General features: G+C 38.7%; 1 protein-coding gene across 1 annotated transcript in view; it reads right to left on the bottom strand.

Moving 5' to 3' along the window:
- Window positions 1-17,482, bottom strand: part of CCT4 (chaperonin containing TCP1 subunit 4) — a 96,932-nt gene that overhangs the window by 53,792 nt on the left and 25,658 nt on the right. Inside the window, exons 3-4 of the mRNA XM_070088171.1 lie at window positions 6,838-7,019; window positions 4,708-4,965 (exon numbers count right to left, since the gene is read on the bottom strand). Of these exons, the coding sequence (XP_069944272.1) occupies window positions 4,708-4,965; window positions 6,838-7,019 (440 nt within the window). The remainder of the gene's footprint in view (window positions 1-4,707; window positions 4,966-6,837; window positions 7,020-17,482) is intronic.

The raw sequence follows: 17,482 nt of genomic DNA, 5'->3' as shown, positions 1-17,482 counted from the left end.
GATGAGGGGAATCATAGAATTGATGAGAGGAAAAGGGTGAGTGGTGCACTTAGGAGTCTGTGGAGACAAAGAACTTTGTCCTTGGAGGCAAAGAGGGGAATGTATGAAAGTATAGTTTTACCAACGCTCTTATATGGGTGTGAAGCATGGGTGATGAATGTTGCAGCGAGGAGAAGGCTGGAGGCAGTGGAGATGTCATGTCTGAGAGCAATGTGTGGTGTGAATATAATGCAGAGAATTCGTAGTTTGGAAGTTAGGAGGAGGTGCGGGATTACCAAAACTGTTGTCCAGAGGGCTGAGGAAGGGTTGTTGAGGTGGTTCGGACATGTAGAGAGAATGGAGGGAAACAGAGTGACTTCAAGAGTGTATCAGTCTGTAGTGGAAGGAAGGCGGGGAAGGGGTCAGCCTAGGAAAGGTTGGAGGGAGGGGGTAAAGGAGGTTTTGTGTGCGAGGGGCTTGGACTTCCAGCAGGCATGCGTGAGCGTGTTTGATAGGAGTGAATGGAGACAAATGGTTTTTAATACTTGACGTGCTGTTGGAGTGTGAGCAAAGTAACATTTATGAAGGGGTTCAGGGAAACCAGCAGGCCGGACTTGAGTCCTGGAGATGGGAAGTACAGTGCCTGCACTCTGAAGGAGGGGTGTTAATGTTGCAGTTTAAAAACTGTAGTGTAAAGCACCCTTCTGGCAAGACAGTGATGGAGTGAATGATGGTGAAAATTTCTTTTTCGGGCCACCCTGCCTTGGTGGGAATCGACCAGTGTGATAATAATAATAATAAAAAAATAATAATCACCGAGTCTCATTAAATGTCGTATACTACGTTAATATACACATTTTCATTAATCCATCCATGATATTTTTTTTCAAAATTATATAATAAACATGATACATAACATATAAAGATGATAAATACACTGCACAATAGAATAAATAAACATAAATATGATATGTGGTAGCCAGATAACTTGTACAAGTGACGACAAGAATAACATTTTCTCTAATCTAACATAAGAGAAAATGTGTTACTGGGGGTAACTGTAGAAAATTATTCCTTTTGTACGTAAGTTTATTCAGGTATACACAAATACAGTTACATAGATTATCATACATAACAGCATATGTGTAGAGAACCCAGGATAACCCAAAAAAAGTCAGAGTGACTTATTTCCATTGCCTTCACTCAGAGCATCATTTCTTTTCAAAATGATGTTACATGAGAATGGGAGTGTTCTTTATTTATTCTACCGTATCAATGTAGAGACAACTTGTACACAAAACAGACGTGTACACTTTGTTTGTTTACAAAACTTACCTTCGCCTGGTTTGTTTACATAACTCTGCGCCTGTCCTCTCTCATGTAATCATTCTCATTTATTCGTTTTATCTCATTTACTTACTCCTGACCCTACATTAAGACTACAAATATTTTAAGGCAAGTAATGAGTGAACTGTATATACATTTTATCGCTCTGAGATGCTTAAATATCATAGAATATATGTGTGGGTGGAATGGTTTGGTATGGTAGCCAGGCTGGCTACCATACATACCACACTTGATTTTTTACAATAAATACTACTCATCTCACCCTAGATTAAGACTACGAATATTTTAAGGTAAGCAATGAGTAAACTGTATATGCATTTTATCGCTCTGGGATGCTTAAATGTAATAGAATATTATGTGGCCTGATATGGTAGCCCGGCTGACTACCATACATACCACACTTGATTTCTTACAATAAATACTACTTGTCTCACCCTAGATTAAGATTATAAATATTTTAAGGTAAGTAATGAGTGCACTATGTGTGTATTGTACTTTTTTATTGTTTTTTGATGCCTAGTTCTATTGCTAACTTAATATATGTTAGTGTAAACTTGTTATCTAGCATTTGTATGCATTTATAAGTGGAAAACAAGTGTGTTCCACTTTACGCCGATTTCCGCTTTACGGCCCGCTTTACGGCGGTAGCCTGGAACCTAACCTGCCATATAAGTGGGGCCCTACTGTATACATAAACATGTATATGAATGTGTAGTGTGACCTAAGTGTAAGTAGAAGTACCAAGACATACCTGAAATCTTGCATTTTTACTAGAGAAAAAAAGACACCAACAATCCTACCATCGTGTCAAACAATGACAGGTTTTCATTTTACACTCACTTGGCAGGACAGTAGTACCTCCCTGGGTAGTTGCTGTCTACCAACCTACTACTGTAAAAGAATTCTGGAAGTCGCTACTGCAGCCTGGCCAGTACATCTCTAAATATTGTTCATTTATTTGCCTCAATGTAAACACTTTGGACTACACATCCCCTGCCCTTCCTAAAAACACCTTGTTCATCTGCAATCCTGCTCTCCGTCTTACCTTTATTTCTTTCAATAATAACTACCACACTGTTTACCTAATACATTCAAGCTTTTTTTTGCCCTCTAATTCTGACAGTTTTTTATCCCCTTTTTCTTTATATACGTAATAAGAGCTATGCATGCCCTCTGTCAATCCTTCAGTACATTACCCTTTTCCACACATTTATTGAACAAAAGCATTTCATTATCTGCTTTTAACATTCTCGTCTTTTTTCACTTCAATTTCAGCTACTTTACCCACTTTCATTTTTACCCAGTGTATGATGCACTTCCACCACTCTCACATCTGACTCTTTCTCACTCCTAAAAGATGTTATACTTCCCTAGTCAATGCATGAAATCACTGCCTTCCACTCCACCATTTAACAGTTCTTCAAAATATTCCCTCCACTTTCTCAATACCTACAACTCCCAGTCTAATAACTCCCGTTTTCTGCGTTAAATCCATTCATATCCTAGGTATGTATAACCAAATATAACCAATTATTTAGTTATGGTCAAGGCTGTGTATTTTTTTTTTTTAACAAGTCGGCCATCTCCCGCCTATGTAGGGCAGCCCAAAAAGAAAAAATCCCCAAAACAAAAATACTTTCATCATTCAACACTTTCACCTCACTCATGCATAATTACTAAAAAAGCAAGCTACGGGTAGGAACTGAACTCGCTGAGAGCGAGTCGTAAATCTCCAAGCCGTTTCCCACCAAGGCAGCATGACTCAAAAAGAAAGAAAAAAAAAAAAGCTTTCATCCTCATTCAACACTTACACCATCACTCATACATAATCCCAGTCTTTGCAGAGATGCTCAGATATGACAGCTTAGATATCCCTCCAAACTGCCAATATCCCAAACCCCTCCTTCAAAGTGAAGGCATTGTACCTCCCATTTCCAGGCTTATAAAACCAAACGCACTGGACCCTCAGTTAACGATATTAATCTGTTCCTGAGAGCTTGTCCTTAACCAATTTTATCATTATCCGATTTAATTTTCCCCATAAGAAATAATGGATATCCAATTAATCCATTCCTGTTGTCAGGAGGCATGACAGAATAGTACTTCAATATGACGCTATTATCAACTCTACGGCTTATTTATCTATCACAATTCATCTAATGTGACATAATAAACAATATTAATAACATAGAAACATGATAAATACTCTAGAATGAATAAAATATGTCAATGTATTTGAGGATAAGTGATGGAAGTGTTGTTGATGGGTTTATAATGGTCACTGAGAGAAGCCATACATATCAGTGGTGGAGTAAAGGGTGTGATAAAAGAGAAAAAGGTAGCTTATGAGAGGTTTTTACAAAGCAGAAGTGTTATAAGAAGAGCAGAGTATATGGAGAGTAAAAGAAAGGTGAAGAGAGTGGTGAGAGAGTGCAAAAGGAGAGCAGATGATAGAGTGGGAGAGGCACTGTCAAGAAATTTTAATGAAAATAAGAAAAAATTTTGGAGTGAGTTAAACAAGTTAAGAAAGCCTAGGGAAAGTATGGATTTGTCAGTTAAAAACAGAGTAGGGGAGTTAGTAGATGGGGAGAGGGAGGTATTAGGTAGATGGCGAGAATATTTTGAGGAACTTTTAAATGTTGAGGAAGAAAGGGAGGCAGTAATTTCATGCACTGGCCAGGGAGGTATACCATCTTTTAGGAGTGAAGAAGAGCAGAATGTTAGTGTGGTGGAGGTACGTGAGGCATTACGTAGAATGAAAGGGGGTAAAGCAGCTGGAACTGATGGGATCATGACAGAAATGTTAAAAGCAGGGGGGGATATAGTGTTGGAGTGGTTGGTACTTTTGTTTAATAAATGTATGAAAGAGGGGAAGGTACCTAGGGATTGGCGGAGAGCATGTATAATCCCTTTATATAAAGGGAATGGGGACAAAAGAGATTGTAAAAATTACAGAGGAATAAGTTTACTGAGTATACCAGGAAAAGTATACGGTAGGGTTATCATTGAAAGAATTAGAGTTAAGACAGAATGTAGGATTGCAGATGAGCAGGGAGGCTTCAGAGTGGGTAGGGGATGTGTAGATCAAGTGTTTACATTGAAGCATATATGTGAACAGTATTTAGATAAAGGTAGGGAAGTTTTTATTGCATTTATGGATTTAGAAAAGGCATATGATAGAGTGGATAGAGGAGCAATGTGGCAGATGTTGCAAGTACAGTGGACCCTCGACCAAGGACTTTAGTCATGGTCAAAGTTGTGTGTATCAAGTTTAAAAACACACACAAAGTCCACAAATTAAAATTCTAAAAATTCAGAAATATATTTATCAAAATCTTGGAAATAACCAATTTTTTTTTTTAACAAGATAGTCCAACTTACATCTGTTTTAGGTGGAGATATGCAAAATTGTATTAAGCCAATCTTGACTTTTTCCACCTTATTTGGTCCACCATAGCCTTGAGTCTTCTGTGTGAATACAATTCCATCAACCAACTGAGAGTCCTCGACAGTCTCGCCCAGCTTTTTGATGATACGAATGTCTTTAAGGTCTACATTAGTGTCTTGGCTTGGGTTAACTATTTTGAGGACAGCATCTACTGCCATCGGAGCTAGCATCCCCGAGTGTTCATGCACAACCTGTTATTAAAGTAACATTTTCAGAACATGAAAAATTTTTGTTCAGCACTGTACATAAAGGAAAATATAAAAGTATCTTACAAATTTTAAGAAGGTAAATTAAAAAATAACAGACCACAAATAGATTAATGCTGTAATATTTTAACCAGTACATTAAAGTCTGCCCAAAATACTGCACTAAGCCAAGTTCTTTACAGAGTCGTAATGAAAGGATTGCAAACAAACCACACCACGGGCGGGGTTAGAATCCACGATCAGTCTAAACAGGTTCTAACCCCGCCCGTGGTATGGTTTGGTTTCTTTACAGAGAAATATAAAAATCACATGTAAATACCTTAAGAATAAATTGCATATTTTTCTATTTTTTGTATATTACATATCTCCTAATGGTTCCAGGGATCACCATCCCTGTAACCCAGTTGCAGACCAGACCAGACCTGAATTTGTAAATACTATTACAGCAATAAGAATACACAGCAAAATGAATTCATTTACTGAATGTAATTAGATTTACCCATCATCTTGCAGGTTCACTGGACAAAAACAAAATCAGTGCAACACCTTTTAACCCTCTGACTGTTTCAGTCGTATACATACGTCTTACGAGCCAGTTTTTTTTTTTTTTGAGAAATTTATACTCCAAAATTCTAGCAGCTTCAAATCAAGCGGAAGAACGCTGGTATGCCCACATGTGAGAGAATGGATGTGTGTGGTCGGTGTGTGTGCAGTATAAAAAAAAAAAACTCCAGCATGTGTTTTTGGATTAAAACAGACTGAGATGTATTTTCATATAGTATTTATATTTGTATTCCTGTTTTCTTGGTCTCATTTGATAGAATGGAAAACATATTACAGAAATAGAGATGATTTTGATTGGTTCCACGATGAAAAGGACCTAGAAATTGAGCTCAAAGCAGCAGAAATGTTTGATTTTTGCCGATGTTCAAGAGTGAGCAAATGTCCAACAAGTGTTCAATTAGCCATTCTAATACGCAGTCATGAATGGGTTGATGTTATTTATACAATTATTACAATAATGCAGTAGTCTGCATAACAGTAAATCTTCTATTTTTTTGTGTGAATAAAAATTCAAAATAGAAAGCAAGGTAATATAAAAGGGGCCTGGAGGCATGACTGATGAACAGAGAAAATGTTATTTTAGTGCCAGGAATGTCTGCATTGCTCATTCTGGACCCTATTTTGAAATTGGCATCTTTTTAATTTGCATGAAATTGGCCAAATTGCAAATTTCTGACCACTTTATTGGGTATTTGAAATCAGTAAATGGGCTGTTTCTTGTACTCAATCGATAGAACAAATGGAGTTCTAAAGAAATAGCTATGAGTTTGGTTGACTGAAAAAATGGAATTGGCCGAAAAGGGGGCTCAAAGTGGGCGAAATTGCCGATGCGTAAACACTGTTGAGAACTCTTAACTTTGCGAGAGCATAATTCAGTAAGTTTTCCATCAAATTTCATACTTTTGGAGTCATTAATTTAATATCAGGAAAAGATTATCTATCATTTCATAAGAATTTTTTTTTTTTTTAAATTTTGCGACAGAGAGAGACTTTAGGATTTGGGGGTTGCGACAGCCAAAGGGTCAATTAAGAGGCTTCTGGTCACACTTAACAGTAGGCTAATACCTATCTGAGTAGTCCAACCTACTACACTATTTAAACCTGTTAACCTAGATATGGACAAACTAACTCCCATGACTCAGTCTTGGTCCAGTCATATTACTGGTATTTTTCTATGCCTTTATTAAGTAAATAATATGCCTGTTCTAACCAAAATTGTAAATATTTGCTCAGTATAATGAAGACTGAATTAACAAATCCAAGTTGGCCAAACTGGTGGAAGGTTTAGTTTACCTTTGAATTAAGGGATGTGTTTGCACTCTTTAGAAGTGAAGCATTATCAGTTAGATCCACAGGAATAGCCATAGATTCCAACACTTCAACAGCCTTGCTGGAAAAGTGTAAGAGAGAGTCCGAAATTGTGGCTGGATGGAATCCCTTAGTTAGAAGCTTCTGGGAGGTTTCTAACATGGAACCTGAAAATAGTAAACAAAAAAATAAAATTATATTTGTAAGCACCTGGTCTTTCAAGAAATTCACTAGCTCTCCCACACCAAACCATGAATACAACAAGGATAAATATATTTAGACAATTTTCACTTAATTATCTATGATTTAGATATACAGTGGTCCCTCATTTTTCACAGTTAATCTGTTCCTGGAAGTGTGACTATTATCGAAATTGACAATTTTCGAATCCATTTTCCCCACAAGAAATAACGTAAATTCAATTAATTCGTTCCAGACACCCAGAAGTATCAACAACAATTTTTTTTTTACCTTAAAGATAGATTTACATGCACAAAAGAATGAACATTCAACATGACAGTTACCTTTATTGAAGGCTGTTGTTGATGAATGGAAGATAGGGAGGAGGAGAGAGGGAAGAGAGATTATTGTTTGGAAGGGGAATCCCCCTCTAGGTCACTTCCCTAGCTTAATATAGATTTACATGCAGAAAAAGAATGCCAAATAAATATAAAGCACTAATAAAATGTGGGATTACCAAAACTGTTGTCCAGAGGGCTGAGGAAGGGTTGTTGAGGTGGTTCGGACATGTGGAGAGAATGGAGCGAAACAGAATAACTTCAAGAGTGTATCAGTCTGTAGTGGAAGGAACGCGGGGTAGGGGTCGGCCTAGGAAAGGTTGGAGGGAGGGGGTAAAGGAGGTTTTGTGTGCGAGGGGCTTGGACTTCCAGCAGGCATGCGTGAGCGTGTTTGATAGGAGTGAATGGAGACAAATGGTTTTTAATACTTGACGTGCTGTTGGAGTGTGAGCAAAGTAACATTTATGAAGGGGTTCAGGGAAACCGGCAGGCCGGACTTGAGTCCTGGAGATGGGAAGTACAGTGCCTGCACTCTGAAGGAGGGGTGTTAATGTTGCAGTTTAAAAACTGTAGTGTAAAGCACCCTTCTGGCAAGACAGTGATGGAGTGAATGATGGTGAGAGTTTTTCTTTTTCGGGCCACCCTGCCTTGGTGGGAATCGGCCAGTGTGATAATAAAATAAAAAAAAATGTACAAATGAACATTGAACATCACACTTACTTTTATTGAAGACTTTTGTTGGTGTATGGCAGAGAGAGGGGAGGCGAGTTTATTGTTGGAGAATATGACACTACAGTGGAACCTCAAATATCGAACTTTCTTCAGTCCAGAAGGCTGTTCGAGTGCCTTTACCGAATGAATTTATTCCCATCAGGAATAATGTAAATTAGATTAGTCCATTTCAGACCCTCAAAAATGCACTTATAAAAGCACTTACAAAAATACATTTACATAATTGGAGGTGTTGGGAGCAGTTCGATTTTTGAGGTTCCACTGTAATATCAACTCTATGGCTTATTTACCTTTCACAATTCAACTAATATGACATAATAAACAATATTAATAACATAGAAACATGGAATATACTCTAGAATGAATAAAATAAGTCATTATGTATGTCACGAGAGGTGTTGTGTTGTTGGGTGTACAGGTCCGCCATCACAAATCCGGCAATCAGTTATTCGGCACTAATTTTGGCTAGCATAATTTCAACTTTGTGGTTACAGGAAAGTGGGTGCGGGAGAGAAGAGGAGCGATTGGTGGAATGATGATGTGAAGAGAGTAGTAAGGGAGAAAAAGTTAGCATATGAGAAGTTTTTACAAAGTAGAAGTGATGCAAGGACGGAAGAGTATATGGAGAAAAAGAGAGAGGTTAAGAGAGTGGTGAAGCAATGTAAAAAGAGAGCAAATGAGAGAGTGGGCGAGATGTTATCAACGAATTTTGTTGAAAATAAGAAAAAGTTTTGGAGTGAGATTAACAAGTTAAGAAAGCCTAGAGAACAAATGGATTTGTCAGTTAAAAATATGAGAGGAGAGTTATTAAATGGAGAGTTAGAGGTATAGGGAAGATGGAGGGAATATTTTGAGGAATTGTTAAATGTTGATGAAGATAGGGAAGCTGTGATTTCGTGTATAAGGCAAGGAGGAACAACATCTTGTAGGAGTGAGGAAGAGCCAGTTGTGAGTGTGGGGGAAGTTTGTGAGGCAGTAGGTAAAATGAAAGGGGGTAAGGCAGCCGGGATTGATGGGATAAAGATAGAAATGTTAAAAGCAGGTGGGGATATAGTTTTGGAGTGGTTGGTGCAATTATTTAATAAATGTATGGAAGAGGGTAAGGTACCTAGGGATTGGCAGAGAGCATGCATAGTGCCTTTGTATAAAGGCAAAGGGGATAAAAGAGTGCAAAAATTATAGGGGGATAAGTCTGTTGAGTATACCTGGCAAAGTGTATGGTAGAGTTATTATTGAAAGAATTAAGAGTAAGATGGAGAATAGGATAGCAGATGAACAAGGAGGCTTTAGGAAAGGTAGGGGGTGTGTGGACCAGGTGTTTACAGTGAAACATATAAGTGAACAGTATTTAGATAAGGCTAAAGAGGTCTTTGTGGCATTTATGGATTTGGAAAAGGCGTATGACAGGGTGGATAGGGGGGCAATGTGGCAGATGTTGAAGGTATATGGTGTAGGAGGTAGGTTACTGGAAGCAGTGAAGAGTTTTTACAAGGATAGTGAGGCTCAAGTTAGAGTATGTAGGAAAGAGGGAAATTATTTCCCAGTAAAAGTAGGCCTTAGACAAGGATGTGTGATGTCACCGTGGTTGTTTAATATATTTATAGATGGGGTTGTAAGAGAAGTAAATGCGAGGGTCTTGGCAAGAGGCGTGGAGTTAAAAGATAAAGAATCACACATAAAGTAGGAGTTGTCACAGTTGCTCTTTGCTGATGACACTGTGCTCTTGGGAGATTCTGAAGAGAAGTTGCAGAGATTGGTGGATGAATTTGGTAGGGTGTGCAAAAGAAAGAAAATTGAAAGTGAATACAGGAAAGAGTAAGGTTATGAGGATAACAAAAAGATTAGGTGATGAAAGATTGGATATCAGATTGGAGGGAGAGAGTATGGAGGAGGTGAATGTATTCAGATATTTGGGAGTGGACGTGTCAGCGGATGGGTCTATGAAAGATGAGGTGAATCATAGAATTGATGAGGGGAAAAGGGCGAGTGGTGCACTTAGGAGTCTGTGGAGACAAAGAACTTTGTCCTTGGGTGTGAAGCATGGGTGATGAATGTTGCAGCGAGGAGAAGGCTGGAGGCAGTGGAGATGTCATGTCTGAGAGCAATGTGTGGTGTGAATATAATGCAGAGAATTCGTAGTTTGGAAGTTAGGAGGAGGTGCGGGATTACCAAAACTGTTGTCCAGAGGGCTGAGGAAGGGTTGTTGAGGTTGTTCGGACATGTGGAGAGAATGGAGCGAAACAGAATAACTTCAAGAGTGTATCAGTCTGTAGTGGAAGGAAGGCAGGGTAGGGGTCGGCCTAGGAAAGGTTGGAGGGAGGGGGTAAAGGAGGTTTTGTGTGCGAGGGGCTTGGACTTTCAGCAGGCATGCGTGAGCGTGTTTGATAGGAGTGAATGGAGACAAATGGTTTTTAATACTTGACGTGCTGTTGGAGTGTGAGCAAAGTAACATTTATGAAGGGGTTCAGGGAAACCGGCAGGCCGGACTTGAGTCCTGGAGATGGGAAGTACAGTGCCTGCACTCTGAAGGAGGGGTGCTAATGTTGCAGTTTAAAAACTGTAGTGTAAAGCACCCTTCTGGCAAGACAGTAATGGAGTGAATGATGGTGAAAGTTTTTCTTTTTCGGGCCACCCTGCCTTGGTGGGAATCGGCCAGTGTGATAATAAAAATAAATAATTTCAAATTTCCAGGGTCGCCACACCAACCTTCTGGTACTGTTTGTTGGCGTTACTTGCTGCACAAGTCATTCCAATTTCTTTTTCTCCATTTATTGTTTTAACCTGCTTGCTTTTAGCCCTAGCCATGGTTCCAATGAATTAAAGAAATGCTTCTCATTATGTAAAGCACCTACACAGTACATTATCCATTAAAGATAAGGTGGCTTTGAAGCCACTGTCAGTTGCCATGAGCTCAGTCTCATGAAGCAGGAGAATATGCTTTATTATTACACTAATATCAACACTACAGCTTATTTGCCTATCACAATTGATCTAATATGACATAAGAAACAATATAAATACAGTAGGGCCCCACTTATACGGTGGGTTAGGTTCCAGGCTGTCGCCGGAAAGCAGACATCGCCGGAAGGCAAAACTCCATTTTTTTCCATTTATAAATGCATATAAATGTCAGACAACAAGTTTACACTAAATTATTTTAAGTTAGTAATAGAACTAGGCATTAAAAACACACAAAGTAAAATACAGTCACAGTAAATTCATTACTTATCTTAAAGTATTTGTAATCTTAATGTAGGGAGAGAGGTGAGTAGTACTTATTTATAGGAAGTCAGGTGCAGGTAGCCCAGGTATAGGTAGCACTGGCTCCCCGTCTCATACTTAATATACGATATTTAAAACATCCCAGACAGGTAAAATGCACATACAGTACACTCATTATTTACCTTAAAATATGTGCAGTCTTAATATAGGAAGAGAGTTGAGTAGTATTTATTTGTATAAAGTCAGTGTAGGTAGCCGGTAGGTGTAGCCGGTAGGTGTATTATTATTATAATAAAAAAGAAGCGCTAAGCCACAAGGGCTATACAGCACCAGAAGGTATAGCCGGTAGGTGTAGCCTGGGTTACACCTACCGGCTACCTACACTGTGGCCCAGAGCCATATTATTAACATCGACATGCCTTCTTCACTGAATTTAATCATTTCTAACAACTACCTTTAGATGCCATCATAAACGAAGGTAGAAGTAATGAATAATTCATGCCGAAAATTGTAAACAAAAGCGGATTGGGGGAGTGGCTGGGCCAAACGCAGATTCATACACGTTTTCTCTGATGGCTGAACAGAGAAAACAATGTTGTCCCTCCACCCGGCTCAACAAGTATTATTATCAGAGCATATAAAATATGCAATAAATGCCAGACAACAAGTTTACACTAACTTATATTAAGTTAGCAATAGAAATAGGCATTAAAAGCACAATAAAAGGTAAGATACACACAGAGTACACTTATTACTTACCTTAAAATATTAATATTAATGTATGAGAGGTGAGTGGCAGGGTGTTTATTGAATAAAATCAGAATGGCACATCATCATCCTCTAACTTGGCACTTAAAGCAAGAGGCTTACAACTTCTCTCTTTATTACAGCTAACCTTAGATGCCATCGTCAATGAGAGCCAACTAGTTAACGAAAGAGTAAACGAGAGAGAGAACGAGATACAGAGTTGAGACAATGTAAGAACACAAACTGAACAGGTAGTGGACGATCATTTGGTCAGGCGAAATAAATGCGTATTAATATGTGTCTACTTTTAGTTCATTCACATCCATTTGTAAGAGTTTGTAAAACATTTACTTCAATATTTTTTTATTTTAATAATAATTACCTCACAATACAAATACTCTTACATTGTGTACAAGTTGTACAAGTTAGTTCAGAATAAACAAACAGCAACACACCATTTTTAGAGTGAATGAAGATAATAATAATAATAATAATAATAATAATAATAATAATAATAATAACAATAATAATAATATTATTAGTAGTAGTAATTAGTGTGCGAGAGGCTTGGACTTCCAGCAGGCATGCGTGAGCGTGTTTGATAGGAGTGAATGGAGACAAATGGTTTTTAATACTTGACGTGCTGTTGGAGTGTGAGCAAAGTAACATTTATGAAGGGGTTCAGGGAAACCGGCAGGCCGGACTTGAGTCCTGGAGATGGGAAGTACAGTGCCTGCACTCTGAAGGAGGGGTGTTAATGTTGCAGTTTAAAAACTGTAGTGTAAAGCACCCTTCTGGCAAGACAGTGATGGAGTGAATGATGGTGAAAGTTTTTCTTTTTTGGGCCATCCTGCCTTGGTGGAAATCGGCCAGTGTGATAATAAAAAAAATAATAATATAAAAAGCAATAAACCCACAAGGGTCATGAATTGCTATACATAGAGTAAAGGCATACGAAAAGAATATTTTTCTACAGTTACCCCCCAGTGTTTGACTAGAGAAAACGTAATTCTTCCGACACTGCCTACACAGCTGCTTTGTAAACAAATCTCATATTTACATCAATTTTTATTCTGAGTGTATGTACATGTATTATGTTTATATGCTATGTAATGGGTTTCATATACAGTGGACCCCCGCATACCGTTGGCATCACGTAATGATTAATCCGCATACCGCTTGCTTTAATCGCAAAAATTTTGCCTCGCATACCGCTTAAAAACCCGCTCACCGATGTTCGTCCGAGACGTGTCCAATGTGCGCCCTCAGCCAGCCTCACATGTGCCGCCGGTGGCATTGTTTACCAGCCAGCCTCCGCAGTAACATCCAAGCACACAATCGGAATATTTCGTATTATTACAGTGTTTTCGGTGCTTTTTCTGGAAAATAAGTGACCATGGGCCCCAAGAAAGCTTCTAGTGCCAACCCTACAGCAATAAGGGTGAGAATTCCAATAGAGATGAAGAAAGAGATCACTGATAAGTATGAAAGTGGAGTGCGTATCGCCGACCTAGCCAGGTTGTACAAGAAACCCCAATCAACCATCACTACTATTGTGGGCACCAGAAAGGCAATCAAGGAAGCTGTTCTTGCCAAAGGTTTAAATGTGTTTTCGAAACAAAGATCGCAAGTGATGGAAGATGTTGAGAGACTCTTATTGGTGTGGATAAATGAAAAACAGCTAGCAGGAGATAGCGTCTCTCAAGCGATCATAAGCAAAAAGGCTAGGAAGTTGCATGAGGATTTAATTAAAACAATGCCTGCAACTAGTGATGATGTGAGTGAATTTAAGGCCAGCAAAGGTTGGTTTGAGAGATTTAAGAAGCGTAGTGGCATACATAGTGTGATAAGGCATGGTGAGGCTGCCATTTCGGACCACAAAGCGGCTGAAAAATATGTGCAGGAATTCAAGGAGTACATAGAGGCTGAAGGACTGAAACCTGAACAAGTGTTTAATTGTGATGAAACAGGCCTGTTTTGGAAGAAAATGCCAAGCAGGACCTACATTACTCAGGAGGAAAAGGCACTCCCAGGACATAAGCCTATGAAAGACAGGCTTACTTTGTTTATGTGTTCCAATGCTACTGGTGATTGCAAAGTTAAGCCTTTATTAGTGTATCACTCAGAAACTCCCAGAGCGTTCAGGCAAAAGAATGTCCTCAAGGAGAATTTGTGTGTGCTGTGGAGGGCAAACAGTAAGGCATGGGTCACTAGGGACTTTTTCTATGACTGGTTACACCATGCATTTGCCCCCAATGTGAAAGATTACCTAACTGAAAAGAAATTAGAACTTAAGTGCCTCCTGGTGTTAGACAATGCCCCTGGTCATCCTACAGACGTGGCAGAGCGACTTTATGGGGACATGAAATTCATTAACATCAAGTTTTTGCCTCCTAATACCACTCCTCTCCTGCAGCCCATGGACCAGCAGGCTATTGCAAACTTCAAAAAACTGTACACAAAAGCTCTGTTTGAAAGGTGCTTTGTAGTGACCTCAGAAACTCAACTGACTCTAAGAGAGTTTTGGAGAGAGCACTTTAATATCCTCAATTGTGTAAACCTTATAGGTAAGGCTTGGGAGGGAGTGACTAAGAAGACCTTGAACTCTGCTTGGAAGAAACTGTGGCCAGAATGTGTAGACAAAAGGGATTTTGAAGGGTTTGAGGCTAACCCTGAGAGGATTATGCCAGTTGAGGAATCCATTGTGGCATTGGGAAAGTCCTTGGGGTTGGAGGTTAGTGGGGAGGATGTGGAAGAGTTGGTGGAGGAGGACAATGAAGAACTAACCACTGATGAGCTGATAGATCAACTTCAACAGCAAGAGGCCAGACCTGAGGAAACTGGTTCAGAGGAGGGGAGAGAGAAATTGAAGAAGTTGCCTACTACAAAGATTAAGGAAATGTGTGCAAAGTGGCTTGAAGTGCAAACCTTTTTTGATGAAAATCACTCTCACACAGCTATTGCATGCCGTGTTGGCAACCTGTACACTGACAATGTTGTTAAACACTTTAGGGAAGTCATAAAGGAACGAGAGGTACAGGCCACTATGGACAGATATGTTGTGCGAAAGAAGTCCAGTGACTCTGAAGCTGGTCCTAGTGGCATTAAAAGAAGAAGGGAAGTAACCCCAGAAAAGGACTCGACACCTCAAGTCTTAATGGAAGGGGATTCCCCTTCTAAACACACACTCTCTCTCCCCTCCTCCCATCCCATCAATCATCACCAGATCTTCAATAAAAGTAAGTGTCATGTAAGTGTGCATGCCTTTTTCAGTTTGTGTGTATTAAAATTAACATTTCATGTGGTAAAAAATTTTTTTTTTCATACTTTTGGGTGTCTTGCACGGATTAATTTGATTTCCATTATTTCTTATGGGGAAAATTCATTCGCATACCGATTATTTCGCATACCAATGACCCCTCTTGCACGGATTAAAATCGGTATGCGGGGGTCCACTGTATAATTTTGAGGAAAATATCATAGATGGATTAATGAAAATGCCTATATTAATGTAAAATAAGACATTTAGTGTGCCCAAGAGTGATTATTATTACATAGTATTGGCGTCATGAGTAGAGAGAGACTTGGCTATTTTAATGTGTACCTGCACACCAGCACAGTGTGTAAGTATATTTAGGTACAGGTACACATAAGTATAATTATCAGAGTACATATAAAATATGCAGTAACTTTAAAACACTTGAAATTCTGGAAAGTTTCCTGACATAATAGATGTGGTCCGGAAAATGTAAACAAACTGGGTGGGGGCGCCGTATTTAAAAGACCGCTTGCCGTATAGCAAATTTTGGTCATAATTTGACATCGCCATATTAGTGGAACGCCGTAAGGCGAAACGCAGTAAAGCGGGACCTTACTGTAACATAAAACATGTTAAATACTCCAGAATGAAAAATATTTGGCATAACACCGAGCAGTTCGATGGAGGCATGAAGAAGATATGGTATACAAATACCATTCTCCTATCCCTGTCTTAGGGCTTATATTAGAGAAAACGGAGTGTAGCATAGGGCTGTAATATACACTCGTACTGCACCATAAACCTGAAACAAAAAAGTTATTTTCTCTATATAGATTATCACACACAGCAGCATGTGTGTAGAGAACCTAGGATAACCCAAAAAAGTCAACATGGCTTAATTCTAGTACCTGGCTTGGGTTAGCCATATATGATTTTTGGTAAATATTCGATTCCCAGCCAGGGTAGAAACATTAGGCGTGTCTCTTTACACCTGTTGTCTATGTTTACCCATCAGTAAATGGGTACCTGGGTGTTAGCCAACTAGTGTGAGTGTTATCCTAGGGCACTGACCTAATTTTCTTGAAATACCCTGCATAACAAGTGGCTTTCTATACAGTAGTATGTCACTGATGTCAGCTAGGCCTGTATACCTTGTGTAGTAAATAAAGATATTATTATTATTATTATATATTATTTTCTTAGTTGTTTGTTGGGTTATCTTATTCAAACTTGGGCAATGTATGATGGAAAGATACTTCTTCACGTACACCAAAAATGAAAGAAATCAGACCATAAATAGCGGAGTTCACTTCTCAGCCATTAGTAGCCACTTACCAGTATATTTTTGTATGGTTGTTATGGTTATATTCTCATTTTTTTGGTCTCATTTGATAGAATGAAAGATACATTACAGAAATAGATATGATTCTGATTGCTTTCATGACGAAAAGTACCTTGAAATTGCGCTCACAGTAGCGAAAATGTTCTATTCTTTAGAGAAGCTCAAGAGTAAACAAATGACGTCACCGTCCAATACCTGTCCGCCTGCCAGTCCAATATGGAGACAAGAATGGCTTGACATTTATACAATTATTACAATAATGCAGCAGTCTGCATAACAGAAAATCTCCTATTTTTTTGTGAATAAAAATTCCAAGAGTAATATAAGAGGGGCCTGTAGCCGTGACTAATGAACAGAGAAAATGTTATTTTAGTGCCAGGAATGTCTGCATTGTTTATTCTGGATCCTATTTTGAAATTGGCATCTGTTGAAATTTGTGTGAAATCAGTCAAATTGCCAATTTCTGACCACTTTATTGGGTAGATGAAATAAGTGAATGGGCGGTTTCTTGTACTCAGTTGACAGACTAGAAGTAAGTAAGTTTATTCAGGTATACACAAATACAGTTACATAGATTATCATACATAGCAGTGTATGTATAGAGAACCTGGGATAACCCAGAAAAGTCAGACAAAGTGACTTATTTCCAGTACCTGGCTTGGGCTTGCCATATATGATTTTTGGTGAATATTTTTTTTTCTCGGTTGTTTGTTGAGCTATCTCATTGAAACTTGGGCAATGTATGATTGAAAGATGCTTCTTAACGTACAACAAAAATAAAAAAGACGGATGATAAATAAGGGAGTTAAC

This window comes from Cherax quadricarinatus, chromosome 24 (genome assembly GCF_038502225.1).
Source record: "Cherax quadricarinatus isolate ZL_2023a chromosome 24, ASM3850222v1, whole genome shotgun sequence".
Classification (NCBI taxonomy): Eukaryota; Metazoa; Arthropoda; class Malacostraca; order Decapoda; family Parastacidae; genus Cherax; species Cherax quadricarinatus.
This window is presented reverse-complemented; position numbering and strand designations above follow the sequence as displayed.